The sequence below is a fragment of the Tubulanus polymorphus genome, chromosome 5 (assembly GCF_964204645.1).
Source record: "Tubulanus polymorphus chromosome 5, tnTubPoly1.2, whole genome shotgun sequence".
Lineage (NCBI taxonomy): Eukaryota > Metazoa > Nemertea > Palaeonemertea > Tubulaniformes > Tubulanidae > Tubulanus > Tubulanus polymorphus.
The window spans coordinates 9489373-9512786 of record NC_134029.1 but is presented as its reverse complement, the minus strand read 5'-3'; the positions used below and the strand labels follow the sequence as shown (position 1 = coordinate 9512786).

Sequence of the window (23414 nt, the reverse complement as noted above, 5' to 3'; positions counted from 1 at the left end):
TTCTAAAAGAACTAAAATGCTGATGTAAAACTTATTAATAATTAAATAATCTATTTCAATTAAACTCCCAAGCACCCCTGCGCGGTGGCAGCCATATTGCCATTGTTAAGCAACACGTTTTCACGCCGTTTTCACAGGCTTTCACGATCTATTCAGTATTATATTCTCATAATGATTGCAAAACGCATTGGATGACAATGTATAATAGGGGATCATTGACAACTGGACCAAAAGTGACACTGCTTCTTTGTTTGAGGTGAAACACATAGTGGATCATTGAATGATTAGATTCATTAGAGTGGATTCGAATGGAAGTGGAACAGAAAAAGTCGAAGGCCATTTGATTTATTATCCCGCGTTTAAAGGACGCGTTGTGGATTGTTCAGGTATTATTATTGTTATGTACATGTAGTAAAGTAAACGTTTATTGTGTTGGGCTTCAGGCCACCACAAGGTCACTAAAAGAATATGCTTATTGGAATGAAAACTAACATGACTAAGTAAATATTGTAGGCCTAGAATCTTTATTTTTAGTATTGAATTGAATTTGAATTAGTTATGGTTATTAGTAGGCCTTAAATGATTGAATGTCCAGTGAAAAAATTGTGAGTGATCATTCCAATCGTGAGGGATAAAAATGGAGTTTCTTTGGTGTTTATTCATCCAATCTAAAAACCGCAGGATCATTTTGATTTTGTTGTGCGCCCATCATCGCCATTAAATTTGTATGCTGGACATGAAATTAGGTCGCTGTCGGAGTTTCGATTGTCGGCAAAAACGACGTTAGTGCAATCAATTCTTGACCATTTTTTTTCAAACTTTATAGGGTCTACACCAATAAGAATTGATCCAAGCCGACACTATTAAATTGGAATTCCCATTTTTTGGCTTAAAAATGTGCCCACCAGGGGATTGTTGGAAAATGATGTTAGCGCGAGAGAGCCTTCAATTTTCCACTGATTTCTCAACAATGACAGTGTGATGAAAATCAGGTATTTACATAATAGATTATATGAGCGTCGAAATGGTTTTAGTATAGATTACAGCGTGAGCATTGTAAATTCTTCTCATTTTAGGATGCCTACTCACTATTGAATGATACAACAGCTGCTGCCATACGCTGATTATTCGGAAAACCTAATACTGTTGGGTGCATGCATGCTGTCGTCCACTCATTTAAAAGAAGAACTAATTGTCAAGGCATTGGACTGGATGCGAAGCAATGAAAGTCTTCCATGAGGAAAAAAGTTGGACCCAAACCGGGTCAGCTAAATAATACGTAAGTACATGAATTCAATATATAATGGCTAGCGTTCATTTGTTGTTGATTTACAGGGGCGGATCCAAGCTGGAAGAACGAGGGTTCAGCTCTTATGAAAAGGGCACTAGTCAATACAGGTCTCACGGTGTGAAACGGTAGTATGGGGTTTGTGCACTTCGATCATAGGGTGGAATTTTTCACCTGTGATTCAAAAGGGCACTTGGTCAGAAAAGGGGAGGGTTTAACGTTTAATATGGCGCTCGAGGCGAACAATCACCGTGTCCTGATGCGTTGGGTGATTCAGTCGAAGGACGTGTTGGATTCGGGCGATTCAGTCGGCGCAGACCCTGACAAATTAGGTGATTTTACTGACGATTTCGTTGCACAACATAAGTGCTCGACGAAATTGCCTAATGTGTCCCCAGCTTTAGTCCATTTGAGACTTTAGCCCAAGCGGGCTATTGCATTCACCCTTTGTTCGTCTGTTGTTGGAATCCAGTATTTTGGGAGGTTTTAATACTCTTGATATTTAAGTTATACATATATCTATCCTAGCCATGTCTCCAGCCCAAAACTGGTCCGAATCGAGATGGCCAACTGCATTGGCCATTTTCGTTCCCCAAAATCATCACTTATGCAATTTTTTGAAGTTTTCAAGGGAAATTTTGAAGATGCTTCAATCTTGACACAAGATGGCCATCATGTGACCTTTTTTGTACCCAAAAAGGTCATTTTTGCCTTGTAGCTGCCTAATGGTTTGCAATTTTTCTTTGAAATTTGTAATGGGTGTACATTCTTAACAATCTAAAACATACGAGACAGATTTTTCGATCAGTCATGCGTGACACATTTGGCAGCCATCTTAGTGTCATCAGTTCTTATTCATAGATAGAAAAAGGTTTTTGAAGGAAAATATCAACAGGTTTTGACTTATAGTCTTGATATTTGATAATTGTTACCACTGTTGTAGTATTCATCTCATGTGGAATTGGGGTTACCCAGGTTTTTGTTCTCACCACCAGGGGGAGTTGAATATTGAATTATATACAATTTGTCTAATTTATTTTTGTACCTATGAATACTTTATAACATCGATCAATTATGAAATTGTAGCTTGTGACATGTTCTATGATAGTGGTGAGTTTCAATGTCCTGTTTCTATTTTATTATGTTGATTGGTTAGCATTCGAAACCATATGGGCATGGTGTCCCTAGACCCCTTGTTTTTCATCAGGTGGCGTTGAACATTGAAATTTCCAGATTGTCAAGCATTTCACCATATGGCTTAAAATCAAGTCATTGAAGAGTGCAAAAACTGTTAACTGTTATATGCAGAAGACTCTTAGAAAAAGCTACAGAATTCAATCATCATCCCAAGCAGCTGAAGTTGAATTATTTATCCGGGTAAAGAAATCATTTTATACTTTTGCTTAATTTTTTTCAAATGGTTATCATTTCAGAACAATGTCAAAAGGAGAACGGTGCGAAAGAGGCCAACATAAGACATGCCATTACTCAAAGATTTATAAAATTTATGAAGATGAATAAATCAGTTAGTATGGAAAATGTGAATCTCTTGAGTACGTTCATTCTAAACAGCACATGGATTAAGGAGATTTCCTCACATGGTGGTTTGATTTGAATTCAACAAAAAATAGCAATTGAAGACACCTGTATTTAGCATGAAGTACACGTGTAAGACACGTGTAATATTGGATGAAATACACATGTAATTAGGATAAGGTACACGTGTAATACAAGATGAAAAACACGTGTAATAAGGATGAAGTACACGTGTAATACACGTGTAATTTGGATGAAGTACACGTGTAATAAGGATGAAGTACACGTGTAATTAGGATGAAGTACACGTGTAATTGGGATAAAGTACACGTGTAAAATTGGGCCAATTTTACACGTGTACTTGAAGTACACGTGTAATTAGGATGAAGTACACGTGTAATTGGGATAAAGTACACGTGTAAAAGTGGGCCAATTTTACACGTGTACTTGAAATACACGTGTATTTTCATTTACAATTACACGTGTACCATTTTCATAAGGGTCAGTAGTACGACCAACCAATTCCTGATGGTCATCACAATAAACATCGACGGAAATAGAATTGTGTCGATTTCTGGAAGGTATCGATTCCAACCTTCGTACTTGTAAAAATTCCCGAAACGTAAGTAAGCCCACAAAAGTCCAACGCTGTGCACAGGTATTGAGATTAGTAGAAATAAAGCGTCCGTGATAGCGAGCAATTGTAAAACATAGTAACCAGAATTGAAAGGCAGCTTCCGTAAAACGCAATAGCAAATAACGTTCAGGACTAACCCGAAAAACTGAATGGGTAGACCGATTATTGTCTCAATGAACATTCGATACTCCGTTGAACCGTTTGCCTTACATCCTTTAAGGGGGCTGAGAGTCGGGGTTGTCGTTGAATAGGTTGATGTATTCATAGCAAGAAAAGATTATCTACTAAGGGCGAGATGCCTTCGACGTATGGTTAGAAGCACAGTGATAACTGGATCGTCATCGAACAATTACTTTTGTAAATGCGCGGGTGTAAAATTCAAGAATGTCACGATAACATTCTTAGCGAAGATCTCTTCCAATCACGTTTTTATGAATAGCTCGTGGGATTGAGAATGACTTGATAATCGATGAATGATTTCTATAATCTAAGTTAAAAAAGCGATTGATTGGTTTATCAGAGTGGTGCCGCGCGAAATAGTGATCATACTCGTAACAAATCGATGTAGCAGTTAGCTCTTGCCTTCGGGCTTAATTTTCAATATTGTTATCATTGTTAAGTGCGTGTATTCGTAAGATCTATTCGCCTGAAGTGAATTCTTGGATTTTGGAACCGTGGGTCATCATGGGGTTATATGGTTAGATATTTAAATTGGAGATATGATTTATTATTATTTATTTATTTAATTCTGAAAATTATAGCAATTTATAACAAATAATGTACAATTTATAAATTATCATGTTTTTGCACAAATTAAGTATAAATTGACATGATTTATGAGAGGGGAAGATATAAAAAAGCATAGCTTATAGGATATACCACCCCCAAAAAGTGTTACATTAGAAAAAGAAAAAAGATTCATTCATACTTCCATGCACTCTCTCACACATACAAAAATGTACTATCTGAAAAGTAACTTACTGCAAAATTCATAGAAAATTTAATGCGGGTCATCAAAAAATCTGTATGTATCTAATCAATAGGAAGAAAGCAATTTGTCCTTTAAATGTGTTTTAAAGATTTTGATGGATGGCAGGGTTTTTAAATGAAGTGATAAACTATTCCAAATTTTGGGTCCATTTACTTTTATAGAAGATTTTTTTAAGTTCGATTTAAACTGTTTATATCTAATATTTCTGTTGCTATCAAATCGAGTACGTTGCATAGTCACAAATGGAGGGAAAACATTTTTGAAAACATCAGGTAGTTTGTTATTCGTATAAAGATACATAAACTGTCCACTTTGCCAAAAATTGATATCATTTAATTTTAAGATGTTGTTCGCTTTGAATAAGGGGGAGGTATGGGCAAGGAATTTACTTTACAAATTATACGAATTGCTCTCTTTTGTAATTTAACCAGACAATCAAGGGAAGCTTGATATGTATTACCCCAAATGATGTTACAATATGATAAGTGACAACATATAAATGAATGATATATCTGTAATAACGTTTCTTTGGACAAAAAATAACTGCATTAGCTGATGATACCAATGAATCGGGCTAACTTTATAGATATAAGATTAATATGCGATTTCCAAGATAGTTTATCATCAATTTGTAGACCTAAAAATGTTGTTTCTTTAACCTGGGTTATGGGAATGTTATCAATATTTATAAGCAAAGTTTGTTTAAGTTTTGCTCTACTGAAAAACATAAAATGAGTCTTTTTAGAATTTAAAGAAAGTCTGTTCGCACGAAACCATAAATTTAATTTATGTTATTCAGAATTAACAGAGTTGGTAAGAGTTTTGATGTTTTTATGACTTGTGAAAACATTAGTATCATCCGCAAACATAGTAAAATTCAACATATTTGAGGCTTTATCAATATCATTATATATATATATATATATATATATATATATATATATATATATATATATATATATATATATATATATATATATATATATATATATATATATATATATATATATATATATATATATATATATATATATATATATATATATATATATATATATATATATATATATATATATATATATATATATATATATATATATATATATATATATATATAAGTTAAAGCTACTCCTCTGATTCCATAATGAAAAAGTTTATACAATAAAATATCATGGTTTACAGTATCAAAGGCCCGCGAAAGATCTAAATATACACCAATGGTTGACATCCCATTGTCTAAACTACTAATAATTTTGTCAATGGTAAAGCCAAACTGTTGAGGAGAGATAATTTTACATTTATCCAAGTAATTTAGAAGCCTATTAACAACTCCGGTACAATACCTGTAGACATACTTCTGTTGAAGATGTGACAAAGCGGGATAGAAATAACATCAATAACCTCCTTTAAAACTTTCTGGCTTATACCATCATATCCAGCACTATTCTTATTTTTCGATACGTCAGTGCGCATCCAATGCCTCTACCGACTGGTAGCCCCCGGGAATATCATACATACATAAACAAGAAAATTAACTTCAATAAATTATTTGACGCCTGCGAAAAAATGTAGAATTTCTGGGAGAAGCTAATGTGGAATTGCAAATTTGAAATCGAAGTTTTAAGAAATTAGGGGAATTATGAGATTTGGCGATTGGGTAGATGATACAGTCTTCAACTGGTCTAATTTCAAAAAAATTGTCAACTTGTGACCGACTTCGATTCACTTTTGCCTCTAAGCTGGTCTGCAACTTCATTGCCTCCATGGTTGAAGAAAGAGTTCTTTGGATGTTTGCTTCATCATGACGTTGAGCATATCGTGTAGCCAGCCGGCCCGGTCCTGGGGCCCGGTTTGGCTGTCACTCGATATCCTAGACTTGAGTCTGGGTTGAAGTAGACATTGTCATTTAAAGAACTTATTCATGTTATTCTGTATGAATTAACCGTGTGTCTTGTATTTTGTATTTTCTTATTTTAAGATTTGTAAGTTTTTTAAATTTTATCCCGGAATTTCAGTGTAATAAGGATCAATAAAGTATTGAATTGAATTGTCACCTTATACACATGCCATCAATGGACGCGGAGCCGTATATGACAGCTATGCTATTATAAATTGCTAATCTCATGAAACTTGCATACCCCTTATATCGAACATATTTTCTAAAACATTTGAATATTGAAATTATATGTTAACACGTTTTTATATAGACCGCTTGTAGCCACCGATGAAATTCACGCCGGCCCTACTCAGATCGTAGATAGCTTCGTCATTCCACTAGCATCCCCATGTCAGGGTCTGACTTTTATATCAGACTTCCAAATCGTGTATACATCCGCCATTTAACCGAATAGTCCGATTTACTTATCATTTCTTTTTATGCCTGCCGCTCCTGATATAATCATACATCCTTTACTATTACAATACGTCTTCTCATGATATTCAATGCAATATAACATTTCGACGTTCAAATAGACGTCATTATATAATCACAGGGAGCCATTCTACATCTTTATCAATAATATTTTGCCAAATAGCTTGTATGTGTACACATAAACCTGTGACGTTTTGCACATCGATTTACGGTTGTCGTTTGTAAAATGACGCTGAATGGTTAACATTGTTTAGGTTTCATAATGGTAACGTTTTATAAGGCGTCAAAAAACCATTATTTCCCTTTGGCAAAAATTAGAAACAACTTTAACTATATTGCCTTTTGGTTAGCTAAATGACCTGGAATATTTGAGCAATATAATTCAATGTAATTGGTTCCAAAAAGAACTATACTTTTTGGAATCAAACCCCTCAGCGGAAAACCTTGATAACAATATAATACAAATTCAACTTGATGGTTCAACCAGATAAATTATTCCACGAAGTATCGCAGGCCCGGAGAGGCAGGAAAAATGTAATTCCGCATACCTGTCAACCCGTATGCTTTCCCCGTATTTTGTACGGCAAATTAAGATTTTTTTTGTCATGTACGGCCAGTCCCATAGTCAGGGCCCCCCAAGGGGGCGGGGTGCGATATAAACTACAATTGTGGACCTAAACCACGGCGTTCGCACCCGACGCATCTCAACCCTGGCTGCAGACCTGACAGTGTATACAGGGATATGGAAGATAATGAGACTAGAATATATGGAATTTGGAAAAAATTAGAAGAGGCTTTCTGAAAATATATGATTTTCCATAAAGGAGATTGGCCTGGAGAATATAGGCACTATTATATAGGCCTACATAATTCAAATATTCAAATCAATCACGGGACTGTATTTAAGTGAAAGTCTGATATTTATATAGTGTACAATCAAGCATCGATATTTTGTAAGGTTTTACAAAAGGTATTACGAATTATTTCATGTCAGGGCTATACCCAGTATTCAGCGGGAGATGGTGCTCATTTCAGAATTAATGAAACGATTATTATTTCCAGAGCAAGGGATCCAGGGGTGCACTTTGAGTATGTGCACAGCCTCTCAATCTCTTGATTTTTGGTTTTCCTGGGTAGAAGTATGAAATCGCTATTCAATTTACGAGTTGAAAAAGTAATGCACTCAAACCGTGCCCAAGATGCGTCTCAGGCGCATCTTATTCAAAAGAACTTTAGGGGGAACTCCTCGACCCAACGCTTCGCTGTGTGCACCCCTGCATCTGAAATCCTGAATCCGCCGCTGACGATATTTTGGCAAATCTTCTGTGAAGTACTCTGGTAGCTGTAGCGCGTATCTAACCCGTCCTGCGGACGGGTATTTTGCTAGTATAATATATGTGCCTCACCCGGATACATGCACCACCAATTTTAGTAACTCACTGACCTGATCGATAAATCATCTAATTATCAAATATGGTAACCTGGAAAAGATATAATGGGAGCCAAGGGAAAACATATATACGTACAGTATTTTGCCAACTAAACCACCGGGTTGAAACTCAATGGAGACAATTTCAGCTTACAGTATATAAATCGGCTCAAGTCCATTATAGCATTAAATAGTTCCAGCAGGGACTTATCACATTGGACTGGTATTTGGAATTAATCCGCCAATATTGGACTGATTGAATCTTACGACATTACGCCATAGGGACGTGCGAACATACCGACATACAGACAAACCGACGAACCGACATACCGACAAACCGACGAACCGACAAACCGACGAACCGACAACCGACGAACCGACGAACCAACATACCGACAAACCGACATACCGACAAACCGACGAACCGACATACCGACAAACCGACATACCGACAAACCGACATACCGACGAACCGACAAACCGACATACCGGCAAACCAACGAACCGACAAATCCTTGCGTGGATTACCCTTATATAAAGTGGCTGGGATCGAGGGGCTGCGTGTATGCGTGGATTACCCTTATGTTAAGTGGCTGGGATCGAGGGGCTGGGTATGTACCTGGATTACCCTTGTATAAATTGGCTGGGATCGAGGGGCTGCGTGTATGCGTGGATTACCCTTATGTTAAGTGGCTGGGATCGAGGGGCTGGGTATGTACCTGGATTACCCTTGTATAAATTGGCTGGGATCGAGGGGCTGTGTGGTGCATGAATTACCCTTATATAAAGTGGCTGGGATCGAGGGGCTGGGTATATGCGTGGATTACCCGCCGATTACCCTCATATAAAGCGGCTAGGATCGAGGGGCTGGGTTTATGCGTGGATTACCCGCCGATTTCCCTCATATAAAGTGGCTAGGATCGAGGGGCTGCGTGGTTGCGTGGATTACCCTTATATAAAGTGGCTGGGATCGAGAGGCTGCGTGGTTGCGTGGATTACCCTTATATTATTATTATTATATTATTATTATTATTATTATTATTATTATTATATTATATTATTATATTATTATTACCCTTATTGATTACCCTTATATAATGTGGCGATCGAGGGGCTGCGTGGTTCTGTGGATTACCCTTATTTAATGTGGCTAGGATCGAGGGACAGGGTTTTTCCGTGGATTACCCGTGGCTGGATCGAGGGAATACGAGTATGTCGGTTTGTCGGTTCGTCGGTTCGTCGGTTCGTCGGTTCGTCGGTTCGTCGGTTTGTCGGTATGTCGGTTTGTCGGTTTGTCTTGAAAAGTACGCAGCCGATTTACTCCTTTTCTAAAAATGTATCTTTGAGCGGGGAACTATTCCACGCTATACTGGACTTGAACCTATAAATCAAGAATGGGTAATAAATAAAAACATTATTCATGTCAATACCAAAGAGATACATTATTCTAGATAAAATTGATATCTATGAAATTCAAATTTAGTGCTTGCGTGGTTTTTTCTTTGTGCGCTCCAAAATAAATTATTTGAATTTAGTTACTTTTTGTTTAAGGGTTTTCAACCTATATATCCAAAACAAAATCGCTATTTATCGATGGGTGACGCCGCTTGAAAAAGAGTCGATCATAATTTGAACATCAAAATTATCGATACCATGCTCGTAAAAAAAGGCAACAAACAAAAGGCAAACAAAATTGGTGGCACATGTTGTTTATTTGCCTACAAACAATCTGAAACGAACCACATTAACCGTAATTGCTATCAATGGGATGGAATACATACAATATATCAGGCAATTATTTGACCTGCTTTTCGGGTTTATTGCAGCTGCGATTCTCATTAAAATCGAGAAAATAAACCGTAACAATGTTTTCATGGTCTCCGAACCTGAAGCAGATGCGAATTATGCGGACACGTTGTCATTAATATTGATGTGTTAAATTGTTAAATTGGAAACGCCCATTCAGTTTATTCTGTATAAGTATTTCGTCTGCAGATTCCGTGTCTGAGATCGTGTGAACAGTCAGCTTTACCTCCTCTCGTTCTGTTACAGAGCTTCATAGGTGAGAAAGGTAAGTGTGAATATAAAATACGTTGTTTTTTTAGATTTGGAAAGGAAAAGCAAAGACTCCATTTTGCGCGAATATTTTGGAATGTAAGTTTTTTGAAAGTTTTAATACCGCAATTGGAAAAGTGCAAATTCATGAGGGATGAATAGATGCGCGATACGTAAAAGTAATGTAGTCTTATATTTTCTTCTCTAAAGCAAGGCGCACACACCTTTGCGGTTGATCGTATGATCGCTTCATCGCATGGTATATCGCATCATCGTCAAAGTGTGCAGTGGCTTTCGGAGCCGATTTCATCGCATCATCGCAACAAATCGAACGCGTTTGATGTTTTCGCACGCGATTTTTCCGTCCGATAAAAATATCCATTTATATCAGAATGCAAGATGAGGTTATCGTTACGGGAGCCGTGCCCGTGTACGATAATTTGGATTAACGGGAGCGTCCAGCACTGGTGAAAAATTTTCCAGAATTAGGACAAATCCATTCCCACATTTTGCCACTCGTCATAACACTATTAACCCGGCTTTTAGATATTAGTAGCCAATGTCGAAATTAATTTTATAAAAAGTTTCGTCGAAAGCATTAAACGAAAATTCTTTTTTATCGTGATGACAAATATCGAATAACTAAATTTCACACAGGACACTACCAGCTTGCTGGTATCATTAATCAGATCAAAGCAAATCGTTTTTGTTGTACTATATACGGTATCATGTCTATTAATTCTCTGCATATATTTGGGCATTTTTACCTTCTTTTTTTGCTGAGCTAAAGCCCTTTCGGTTGGAACTATCGACGACGGAGGTCTCGTCTGGTATCCCGTCTTCAAATATTCATTCATGGGATAACTATAAGAAATGGTTTTCTAAAAGAATCTAAGGATTACAGTCAGATTATATCATGCTGATTCTAATTTCTAATATTTTCGATTTTTACAGAAACAGTATAAGACCTATTTGAAGCTGGTACTTATACATACACGATGAAGAAGTCGATTGTAATTGCTGTTATGTTGTTAGCAGCGGCGCTAGCCATACATTGTAAGTTTTACTTCAATGACGTGTTCCCACGTGATCTTGGCGGTGACTCTTTATGCGGAGAGATCACTCGCCCAGTCTTGACGGTGTCTCCTAATGCGTAGAAGACCACTTTGTGTGCTGTGTGGACAGTGTCTCCTTTAATATGCGTATAGGACCATTTTCCCGGTGCTTCCCTATGGGTAGAAGAACACTCTTCCAGTGGACGGTGTCTCAACGCTGGAGACACTTCAATTAGGCTTTCTCGACGGTTCTCAACTTCTTATTGGTAGGAACACTTTCTCAGACTGGACGGGTGTCCCCTATTTCTTGACATATATATTAATGTATTTACATTGTAGTTTGTTTCATAGCTCTCTATAACGCCCATCCAATAAGTTATTGTCAAAAATTTCAAAACAGTCACGAAAATACTAATACCGGAAATACAGGATGTATTTGAATGTAGGGTGTACAATCGTTTCACACCTTACTTCTGTCAATTTCAGGTGCAAAGCCCCCACGTCACGCTAAAGTATTAATCCTAGGAGCTGGAGCTGCGGGTATTTCGGCCGCTAAATATCTACACGATCACGGAGTCAATGATTTCATTATCATTGACGCCGAAAACCACATCGGCGGAAGAGTGAAAGCTACCGAGTTCGGCGATAAGAAAATCGAACTCGGAGCCAATTGGGTCCATGGTACTGACGGGAACCCGCTGTGGGATTTAACCAAGAAATACAATCTATCCGGCATCATTTCGAACCAAGAAAATCTGATGGTTCGCGATGCGACCGGAAATGACGTCACGCGCGAGGCATTTAAGATATCTGCGAAGTTGATGAAGGCTATAGATGGTGCTCAAGTGCTTGCGGCGTTTATGACGCAAAACAAAATGGCTGATATACCTGAAAGCGCGGCTTTACATTACGGAGGTTGGCCTATGAGAAGAACAACCCTTGAGACGGCACTCGAGACTGCTCATCTGGGGTACGGGAACGCTGCCACACCGGAAATGACGTCGGTGCTTCACTATCAGACGATGCAGGATAATTTCGCGCACAAAGATTTCTTCGTAACCGATCAGAGAGGGTTTGGGTTTATACTGGAGAAATTGGCAGACGAATTTCTAACGAACCGTGACCGACAACTCATCCTTAACGAAACGATCAGCAAGGTGGCCTACGGCTCATCACGTAGCGGTGTCAAGGTCGAGACAAAGACGGGTAAGATTTTCACAGGTGACTACGCTATATGTACATTCAGCATTGGAGTGATGCAAAGTGACGCGGTCAACTTCATACCTAGATTAAGTCCGCAAAAACAAGTGGCCTTCGACAGTTTCGGCATGGGAACCTACACGAAAATATTCATGAGATTTGACAAGAAGGTCCAGCGATTCTGGGATAACAAAGAATACATCGTTTTCGCCCATCCGACGAAAGGTTATTACACTCTATGGCAAAGTCTGGAAGCCGAAGGTCTTCATCCTGCTGGTACCAATATGCTGTTGGCTACTGTGTTCGGTGACGAGGCTGATAGAGTATCACGTCTGTCCGTAGACACTGTTAAAGCTGAATTAACCGCTGTATTGAGAAGCATGTACGGAGCACAGGTTCCCGAACCCGTTGAAATCATTGTACCCGACTGGCATACTAACCCGCTGTATTTCGGCACCTATACTAACTGGCCTCCGTGGATGTCTGCTGAGAATCACGCTCTGATGAGCGCCCCTTTGAATGATAAGTTGTATTTCGCCGGCGAGGGGTATTCAGCTACTGCGTTTGGTTATGTACACGGAGCTATGCATTCCGGAAACCAGACTGCGAAAGAGGTCCTCTCAAAGATTAACAGGTAGATCATGAAGTCACCAGTTTCACCATGTGGACTCTGTCCATGGTTTCACCGACCAAGGCCCAGTTCCACAGGTGTGAGTTTAGGACTAAAACTCGCAGCATAAATTAGTTCATTAGATGCATTTTCAATTAGTCGATTGAATTAAATCTAATTTTTCAAAACCAGTTCCCAATGCTAGCTGGAAACCGCTTGTGAAAACTATAATAATGAAGTTGAAGTTTCAAATCTCAATGATTTTAGAATTAGGGGTCCTTCGTTCATCGGTTAATGGTTGTTTTATTCACTATGTTTAAATATGTTTAGTTTCTACTTAACTTCGAAACTTCAATTTCTTAACGAAACTCAAAATGATCAGATGACAACTATAAAAACCATCTCAAAAATTCAGTCTTGTTTTGTTGTGTTCGGAATTTCGGATTGATCAATAAGACAGTAACAACCGTTACTTGTTTCCGGTTTGGTTAATATTTTTTTCGAATACGGAATAAGTGACCATTACTTGTTCCCGTTTCAATTACCAATTCGAGTTTTTGTTTTTTATCACCCTAAATCGATTCGGCGCTAAAACTTTGGTAAAAACGCATTCTGAAGTATCGAAAACGTCTAAAAAATCCATAGATGACTTCTCATTACCTCAGTCTCTTATTCAAGTCACCCGCGAATAAGCCTGCGCAACCGGTCTATAGTGTGGCAGGGGTTCGTGCTGTAGCTGAGTGTATCGATGCCATAAGCATGGAATCCCTGCCGAGGGCGATGCACGGGCAGGTATGTATTCGGTCGCACTCAACATGTAATCGAAATACGTGCACACTGTACCTGGAATCGAGTACACATAAAAGGGAGACTGGTTGCAAGTCGATTCGGTAGGCAACCAGTCTATGTTGTGAGGTGTTACGGAAAATACTCATTCGGATGGTTCAAATTGAATTTACATGTACTAATAAAACATTTGATTATTATATCAAATGATTCCTGACTCCAATGACTTTTTCTCAGCTCCATCCAATGTTTCAGCGACTGATAGATTACCCGACGAATCAATGCGCCATCAATCGGTGTTTCGGTGTCAGAATTTAAGCGCGTTTTTAAGAGCGATGGCAGTACGCACAGAACTTACTGTAATAACCGGAACAGAACGCTTATATTACAAATATCGGTATCATTTGTATTTGGCACGACGGTCCCTGTACGGTTCCGGTAATTACAGTAAGGCTAATGTTATATTTTTGTTAAATGCTTTACAAATCGGCATATTTAACTTAATTTAGCCGTTTCAGTTGCCCCTGCACGTGTTGTCGATTATAACGTATACACAGAGCGGAACCGGAACAGCTTCGGCTGGGCTACCGATGATTATTTTTTTGAAAACAAATGTGTGGTCGACGCATATTTAACAACTGCCTCTAAAACATTACAATCTGTAACCCAATCGACATGAATTATGATACCGGGCAGCGGCGGATCCAGGATTCCATGGAGGGGGGCGCACAAATCCAAGTAGGGGTCTGGGGGAAAAAAATTTTAAATTAGATGCGCGGAGACGCGTTCTTGGCACGATCAGAGTATGAAACAACATGATGTAGGACTGCCGTAAAAAAAAATTGCTGGTAATTGTAAACAACGACATAAGCTTACGCATTTTCAGGGATTTTCACATGCTTGTCTTCGTTCTCACGAAAAAAAAAATTAGCGAGGACTTTAGGGGGGGCGCACGTGCCCCCTGTGCAACCCCCTGGTTCCGCCGCTGATGGAAAACTATGGTCTCAAATAGTCAAGAGCCAACGAAATGCAACTGTTTAAAGAGATTTCTCCGGGGAAGACCACCGAAGGAACCCCATGAAGAAAAAAATAGGCACGAATTTTTCCCTCGGTTAACGCCTCGTGGGGTCGGATATGATTCGAGTCCCTACCATGGGAGGATGATATGATCCATGCCAATGTGAACTTGCTTCCGCCGGCCGGCGCTGATGGCGCGTGTACATCACCACATCTGAGTATACATGTTTTTACCGTAGAATCCACTTTAAATTCGGATCATTTGGGACCAAAAATGATTTTTGGGAAATCTGGATAAAAAGTAATTTTCCTGTGATAACAAATGGACTGCAAACATTGTCTGGATTAGTCCTGATAAAAGCGGCTTTGTCTGTAAAACAAACACAAGAACTGATCGCGTACATCAACACATTCTAGCATCTGATTTATAATACATCTATGTACGGAATATTAATTAGCACTTACCAGTTATACAAATTATATACAGTCTATCAAGGACGCAAGTTGACTATATTTCGATTTCCAATAATTCCCTTTACGAAAAGTCATGTTGTAACGTGCAGAAACCCCGCTGTATTCTCTTCACGATTTTCACTTTTTCGATTACTGCTGCTAGTATGATTGTGCATAAGATTTCTTCTTGATCCTTTTCGAGCATGCAGTGCTCCGACGAAGTTGTGTAACTTAAAGTTGTGTGAGCGAACATTAATCTTGAGGATGAGAAGTTGGTTGAGAAGTTCAAAAAGCCCAGCAAATACCTAATTAACTTACAGGGTCAATAAACTTCCCACACCCGAGACCTTTACAGACTCATCTGATATTTCTTCAAAACAATACAATGCAATGAATGCAAAGAGAAAACTGTTATGCAATTTCTTTTTATTGAAAATGTTGTCCTGTTTACACCAATAATACAGCATTGATACAGCCATCATTTTCAGGATTATTTGTAACCTGAGCGTATTTACCCCATACAACTTTACCACTCTGCGTCACGAGACCTAATTCACTAATATTGACCTAAAAATTGAAGAGAAAGAATAATATATACCAGGACTGCATTTTCCAACTAATTTCAGCATGCCCAATTTATTTCTATCCATGAATTTACAAATGACTAAGAGACAACATGGGTCCCCGAAGGGTGTGTTTGGGGGTCCTAACGACCTCCTTTTAGGCTATAGTGCCTTTTTTCAAATGAAGAAAGATAATTCTGTACTACATTAATTACCCAATTTTCCACTACACCAACAATTAAGATTTATAATACAGTTATACATTCTAGAGAACTATATGGTTAACCAATTGAGCAGTTATTACTGTAGTTCATCTGTGAATAATTTATGTCTGGAAACTTCAATATAATGATTGCCTTACTTCGATAACAGTTCCCTTTGTGATGACTCCCAGCGATGTGTACATTGGTGAGCTGGGATTCTTTTTCACTCCGATTATAGGCAAGCAGAACGTTGCTTTCAATTCAGGATGAGTCACGTGAGCTTTATTGAAACGTAGAGCCTAGTGGAAGAACAGAAGAAAGCCCAATGTTCAAGTGTCCGAATCTGGGAACAGTTGCTCAGTAATGACTTAGATTTGGGACCAGTCTAAGACCATATAGTTCTATAGCAAATTTCACAACTTCCAGTCTTGATATAAGAGCACATTTGGCCAAGTTAGGTGTATGCGACTTCAGTGCTCTCTGCTGTATGGGCTTTCATCCGCATAAACCCCATTCATCACTTTCATTGGTTCAAAATGATTTGAGGTAAAGGGGTACTACTGCATCATTTTACGAGACTCCACCCAATTCGGATCCGATCAGCTCGGATCACAGTTCAACACGGATGCTTTTTGAAATACTTTTTTGTGACACTATATATAAAATACATAACATCCAACTCAGATATCACTCAAGTCATTTTTATGGTTCCAAAAGATCTGACTTGTGCGAAGTCCGCTGTATATCACATTATCAATGAACTTACCATGGGACGAATAAATCGTTCATATTTTGGCGGTTTACGCGTGAATCCTTCTCCGACGTAGCACACTTTCTTCACCATTCTTTTCCATGCTTTCCGACGCGTTTTCCCTGTTTTTACAACTTTAAACACCTCGGCCTCACTCATGCCTTTCACTTTGGGCAGCGGAACCTCCCATTTACCGGCTTTTTCTTTTCGTTTCTGTTTTATCATATTTGACAGTACTTTAGCCCTAGTTTGTCCTTCTCTGTCCAACAAATAGGCCGGTACAGCGCCTTCGGCCACTTTGTCATCAGTTTTCTGTTTAGTTTTTCGCTCCTCGTGCATCTTCAACCTTCAAATTGAAAATGAAAATCTCTTACTAGGCATAAACATCTCTAAATTCAACTCTCAACGGTTAAAAGCAGTTCATTTTCAAATAATAGAACTAAACCCCGATAGATTTAAATTTTCAAACTATGAAACTAACTCCTGAGCCCAGTTGGCCCTTCCAGAGATCTGAGTTAATAGTCGAAGTGTTTAGCCCGAGGGCCAAACTTAGATCAAGATGTATGGAACTGAGGGCTAATCACTTAATCAAACGAAAATATCCGATGTCTACTCAGTACATGTATTGCTAACCCATGAATCACATTGGAGCTACCCAGCTTATAAATATCAATAAATGAATATCATCGGTCAGTTAAGATACACCAACAGATCATCTGGCCTGTTGAGCCTGGTTTTATTGAATGTAAACATAAACCTAGAGCCCTGTTTTATTAAAAAAGGTGAAGTTGAGTTTTTGAAGTTACTATTGGTTACTTCCAGTTTCCAATGAGTTTTCAACCAGCCAAAGTAAAATAACCGATTTGCGCATAAAACTTATGGAGTTTTTACCCAGGTTGCACGTTTTGCAGAGCAGTTTCACCTTATAACCATGAGTTCCAAATTGAGCTAATCCTTGGGGGTCAAAATAAATACTGCCCCTGGTCTATTAAAACTTCAATAACATTAACTTACGTTTTCTTCATTTGTACTTTCTCCGAGTGCCTCTGTTTGTTGTAGAGTTTAGCCTTCAATCCACGCAGTTTCTTGGCTTTCTTTGATAACTCGTGGGGCAGACGACTTTCCTTCTTTCGTTTGCGTTCATGGTAATCAAATCGATAGCCATGACGCTTTCTGTGTAACTCTATGTGCTCGTTCTGAGGCTACAAAAAAAGATAAATTATCAAAACAGAACTAGACGATAAAATTAAAATGATAATGAGATAATCAGCTTTTGGGTGGCAATATCAAAATCCATTTCCTCAATGGTTAAATTTTGGTGTTTGTTGTCCAAAGGATAATTTTTGGATATTTTGGACATTATTCTAGTAAAAGTTATTTTGCCAACCAAAATCATTTTTGCATTTGAATTGCGTTTGAATTAGTGTCCTAGTCAAGTTTAAGTGTTATGATCATGGTTGGGGTTGGATTGTTGAGGGCAAATATTGAAAGGCTGTAGTATGGTCCCTTGAAGTTTTATATAGAAAAGCGTCACGTCCGCCTGATACTGATCCTTAACAGCCAATTGTTTATTGCAACATTATAGCGGATTAATAAACAATAAAAACACGACATATTTCTGTGATATTTTGAATTTATTTGCAGTTAATATTTAGCGCCATTCTTGCGAGATTATCACGATCCATTTTTATCAACCAATAGGATGCATTATTGTTGATATCATGTGATTTGTTAACGCTCTCCCACTAAGTGCCAGTTGCTGTCAGAATTTCACTTTGATTTCTACCTGTGCCCACTCGTAAATTCGTCAGCGAATTCGCTGGCGAATCTTATCTACGCGATCTGGCGAAAAAATATGCTCGTGTGTCCCTACAAAAGACCTATCGGTCTAACTGCAGTTTGGGTCACATATCCACTGGGTGGCGCTAGTGTCATTAAAGAATAGTGTTATGGTAAGGTTAGGTACATAACCATTAGGGACACCTTAACTGCAGTCATACCGCGAGTCAGACCAGTCAGTCACTGAGGAGTGAGGAGTCAGTTAATATACGTCAATTAATTATTTATAGACGGACGCCGGGCGCCGAAGGCACCCGGAGGACGTCCCTTTGGTAAACGCGTATATGTGGATACTACGAAGTGTCTTCTTAACCGATTCTGACTAGCTGACAAAGTCAGAAACAAGAAAATTAATTTTAGAAAATTATTTGACGCCTGGGAAAAAAATGTAGAATTTCTGGGCTAAGCTAATGTGGAATTGCAAATTTGAAATCGAAGTTTTAAGAAATTTGGGGAATGATGAGATTTGGCGATTGGGTAGATGATACAGGTCTTCGACTCTAGTAGTGGTTTAATTTTTTTTTATTGAAAATTCTCAATAATTGATCGCGAACTTGCGACCGACTTCATTTACTTATGCCTCTAAGCTGGTCTGCAACTTCATTGCCTCCATGGATGAAGAAAGAGCTCTTCTGATGTCTGCTTCATTATGACTTCGAGCATATCGTGTGGCCTAGCCAGCCGGCCCGGTCCCCGGGCCACGCGTTTGGCCACTCGATTTCCTAGAGTCTTGAGTCTGGGTGGGTTGAAGTAGACATTGTCATTTAAAATAACATGCTTATGTTGTTCTGTATGAATTACCCGTGTGTCATGTATGTTGTATTAATTTATTTTAAAATTTGCATTTATTGAATTTGGGAATTTTATCCCGGAATTTCAATGTAATAAGGATCAATAAAGAATTAAATTGAATTGTCACCTAATACACATGCCATCAGAGGACACGGAGCCGTATATGACAGCTATGCTATTATAAATTGCTAATCTCACGAAACTTGCATACTCCTAATATCAAACATATTTTCACAAACGATTGAATATTGAAATTATATGTTTACACATTTTCATATTGACCGCTTGTAGCCGCTGATGAAATTCACGCCGGCCCTACACACATCGTAGATAGCTTCGTCATTCCACCGGCATGCCCACGTCAGGGTCTGACTTTTATATCAGACTTCCGCATCGTGTATACATCCGCCATTTAACCGAATAATCCGATTTACTTATCATTTCTATTTATGCCTGCCGCTTCTGATATAATCATACATCCTTTACTATTACAATACGTCTTCTAATGATATTCAATGCAATATAACATTTCGACGTTCAAATATAGGTCATTATATAATCACAGGAAGCCATTCTACATCTATGTCAATAATATTTTGCCAGATAGCTTGTTTGTGTACACATAAACCTGTGACGTTTTGCACATCGATTTACGGCTGTCGTTTGTAAAATGACGCTGAATGGTTAGCATTGTTTAGGTTTCATAATGGTAACGTTTTATAAGGCGTCAAAAAAATGACGTCACTTGACGTCCGGTTTGAAGTTCATGGGGAAATCTGAAGTAGAATTACGTCACGCTAAAATCCGGCAGCGAAATAACTAAAATAAGGTGATTTATGGATCGGGTTATTTCAGAATTTATTTATTTCATGAAATTTCGAACAAGATTGGGTCGATGAATAGTTTAACAATGAACCGCGTTGATTGAACAGGTTCGAAAATAGCTGAAATTCCCTTAGCAATGGGGAGCGAATTCATAATAAACAAACCATGCGCCGGCGCACCCGGTTCAGCCATCGCAGGTTCGAATCCCGGAGAATTACGCTCTCGCGCGCGTGCGACAGTCAACCCCAGCCGCAGCGCTTAAATATGTGATCATTTATCAAGTTTACTGACCCTAGAACTGCGATGAGTCGCGTTGTCGTACGATTTGCTTAAAATTTCAAGGCAGCGCGGCGGATCGGCGGCACGGTCTCGCTCCGCGGAGCAGCGACATCGCGGTCGGCAAAAACATTAGTCTCCGCCCCTTCTTTCACCAAATAAGGAATTCGGTACCGCTGGCCACGTGCACTATTAATTTTGAGCCGTAGATTCCCGGTACTCGACATTCCCCCGAGAATTAGAAACAAATAAATATTTCTCGGGAGAGAAATCAATTTTTGTATTGACATTTAAATTTTACTGCTGATAATTTATTCGATTTTTTTTTCTGGCAGAAAAAAATTATCCGATTGAAGCGTTTCAACGTGTCTTACATTTTTTCTTGTCTTTCTTTACTTTTCAAATGGAGCTAATTTCTAAATTAACACCAGGTCAAATTCTTCAATCTTGCAAACCGTCTCAGTTTCACCATAATGTCGGTTTTTACATTTCGGGTTTTACAAAGTGGTTTATAAACCATTGAAAAATTCCTGATACAAATCGAAATAGTAATCTTTTTAGCAGTGGTAAACCGACCTACCCCGGGTAGCCAAAGACCAGTTTATATTTAGTTAAGAAATGGGTCAAGTTATTTTCATAGAAAATTGAATTTCATTTGATCTACAGATGAAATGAACAGGTTCGTCATAATTTTCCTAATCAAAATATAGGCCTAAGCCAAAATTTTTAGTAAACCGGAAATTAATCGAACCTTAAAGTTGAAGTTTCATGTTCTGTCCCCCACCACTTAACTATATGGCATCAGTTTTCATTTTCCAAGCTTAACAATAAGATTTGATTTAATTTCTTCAATAATTTAATGCTCGGGGCCCAAATCTACAGAACAATTTCAACATCGAAATAAAATTGATAGGCCCTAGACTTTAAGAGTTAGTAAGAGTTTATTTCCAGTTTCATTGACAACAATTAATTTTCTCAGTTTAGTCACTGACACTATTTTGAGTGTTTTTGTTACACTCCATACGTGAACGAGGTTGTTTTCGAATCATTATGATTTCTTAATCTTAGTCGTAAAGATTAAATCAAGCTGCAGTGACGAAGCGTCCGTCACTTACAAGTCTTACTTAGTCCACAGGCACTTGAATATGGGCTTTGATAATGGATAAATATTTGATATTCACCAGCGATACGTTAATCCTACTTTGATAGATCCGCCATGTTTTATAATAAATTTACCCATGATGCAACGCGCAGCCGTCATTTAGCTATACTATACAGAAAGGCTGGAAACGATCCTATCTCCGTAATGCTTAAATCTACCCGCAGTTATCGGGACAGATGACGTCACAGCAATCCCGAAGAGGCATCGCAAATTTTCAAAAATCAATTTTGTTGCCATTTAAAATCTTTGATGGAGCTAAAACAGTGTCAATGCTTCCAAAAAAATCATCTACAATTGAAATAATGGGCGCTCCTTATATATCAGGATTAAAATTGACACTAAGGACGTACTTCGGCAATCATCGGCAGTGTTCGGCTGTCCCGATAACTGCGGGTAGATTAAAGCATTACGGAGATAGGATCGTTTCCAGCCTTTCTGTATAGTATAGCTAAACGACGGCCGCGCGTTGCATCATGGGTAAATTTATTATAAAACATGGCGGATCTATCAAAGTAGGATTAACATATCGCTGGTGAATTATCAAATATTTATCCATTATCAAAGCCCATATTCAAGTGCCTGTGCTTAGTCTTTAGATATCATCTATTACATATTAAAACCCTAAAAAAGAAGCCGATCTGGTCTATTTTCATGACTTATTTGGGTTTCCACGAATAGTAAAGTAACAAAATGTACTTACCATGTTTGTTTTCGAGTGCGAAGTTTACTGAACAAGCCGAATTACGAAGAATACTGGAAGTAAAACGTATTTTCCATACGATGAGGAGCGCTGGCTGAAATTATAAAGAACGCGCAATTGGCCGCGACGGGAAATAGCGCCATCATTATTCTTGACTCAATTCAATTCTTTCTTTATTGCAACTTAGGGACGGTGTTACAATAAAACATATAAGCATAAAAAGCAATAAAGGTACAGGACAAAAAATAAACATGGAAATTCGCAAAATAAAATCCACAAGAATTACATGATAAGATTTAAAATAGACAATATAACATATTTACAGGACTCACAGCAGAGGAAAGTTTAGCATGGTTTGGTATTTAAAGGAGAGAGGGCAACGCAAGTTCCACGCCATCTCGAGAAGACACACTACTCTGAATCTATCGCGCTAAATCCCCGCCGTCTCTAGAAGGTACTTAAACCCGGAAATGGCGATTTGACAGTTCGCTCTATCGATACTGATGGGAATATCTCTAGAAATGCATTTAATGAACCAATAAAGACAAGGAGAATGGCCGTCGAGGACGTTAGTCAAACATATTGGATAGCACTGCTGATAGTCATTGTGTGTTCGGTTGTCGATGAAGTCTCTGCGAGTGGTAGAAGTGGGAATTGGAGCACAGGTAAAAAATAGAAACGGCATTTTCTAGCCTCCTGTCAGGCCCCTGGAATTGACTTAACGATTGTACTATAGTCTACTAGTATTCTCATTAAACACAACCTATCATCATGACAAATTTTACGGTTTGCATATATCTCTTGTTAATTATCCTGTTAATAGGCAGGCAAACATCTTTTATGCAGGAATGATAGGGCAAACTCTTTTTGTAGTT

The 23414-nt window shown here is 38.4% G+C and overlaps 2 protein-coding genes and 1 long non-coding RNA gene across 3 annotated transcripts; 2 read left to right on the top strand and 1 right to left on the bottom strand.

Annotated features, from left to right (window-relative positions):
* Window positions 1–94: 94 nt before the first annotated feature.
* LOC141905446 (uncharacterized) lies at window positions 95–2799 on the top strand. Its single transcript, XR_012619262.1, has 4 exons — window positions 95–386; window positions 827–992; window positions 1077–1279; window positions 2722–2799. It is a non-coding gene; the product is annotated as an uncharacterized LOC141905446 (long non-coding RNA).
* Window positions 2800–10141: 7342 nt separating this feature from the next.
* On the top strand, window positions 10142–13576 carry LOC141905276 (uncharacterized). Its single transcript, XM_074794103.1, has 3 exons — window positions 10142–10323; window positions 11262–11363; window positions 11849–13576. The coding sequence occupies exons 2-3, from the start codon at window positions 11306–11308 to the stop codon at window positions 13198–13200; spliced, it is 1410 nt and encodes a 469-aa protein (XP_074650204.1). The 5' UTR covers window positions 10142–10323; window positions 11262–11305; the 3' UTR covers window positions 13201–13576.
* Window positions 13577–15837: 2261 nt separating this feature from the next.
* LOC141905268 (ribosome biogenesis protein NSA2 homolog) lies at window positions 15838–22681 on the bottom strand. Its single transcript, XM_074794093.1, has 5 exons — window positions 22540–22681; window positions 17960–18147; window positions 16961–17291; window positions 16353–16493; window positions 15838–15995 (listed from the first exon to the last, which is right to left on the bottom strand). Exons 1-5 carry the CDS (start codon window positions 22540–22542, stop codon window positions 15876–15878), a joined length of 783 nt encoding a protein of 260 aa, XP_074650194.1. The 5' UTR covers window positions 22543–22681; the 3' UTR covers window positions 15838–15875.
* Window positions 22682–23414: the final 733 nt, after the last annotated feature.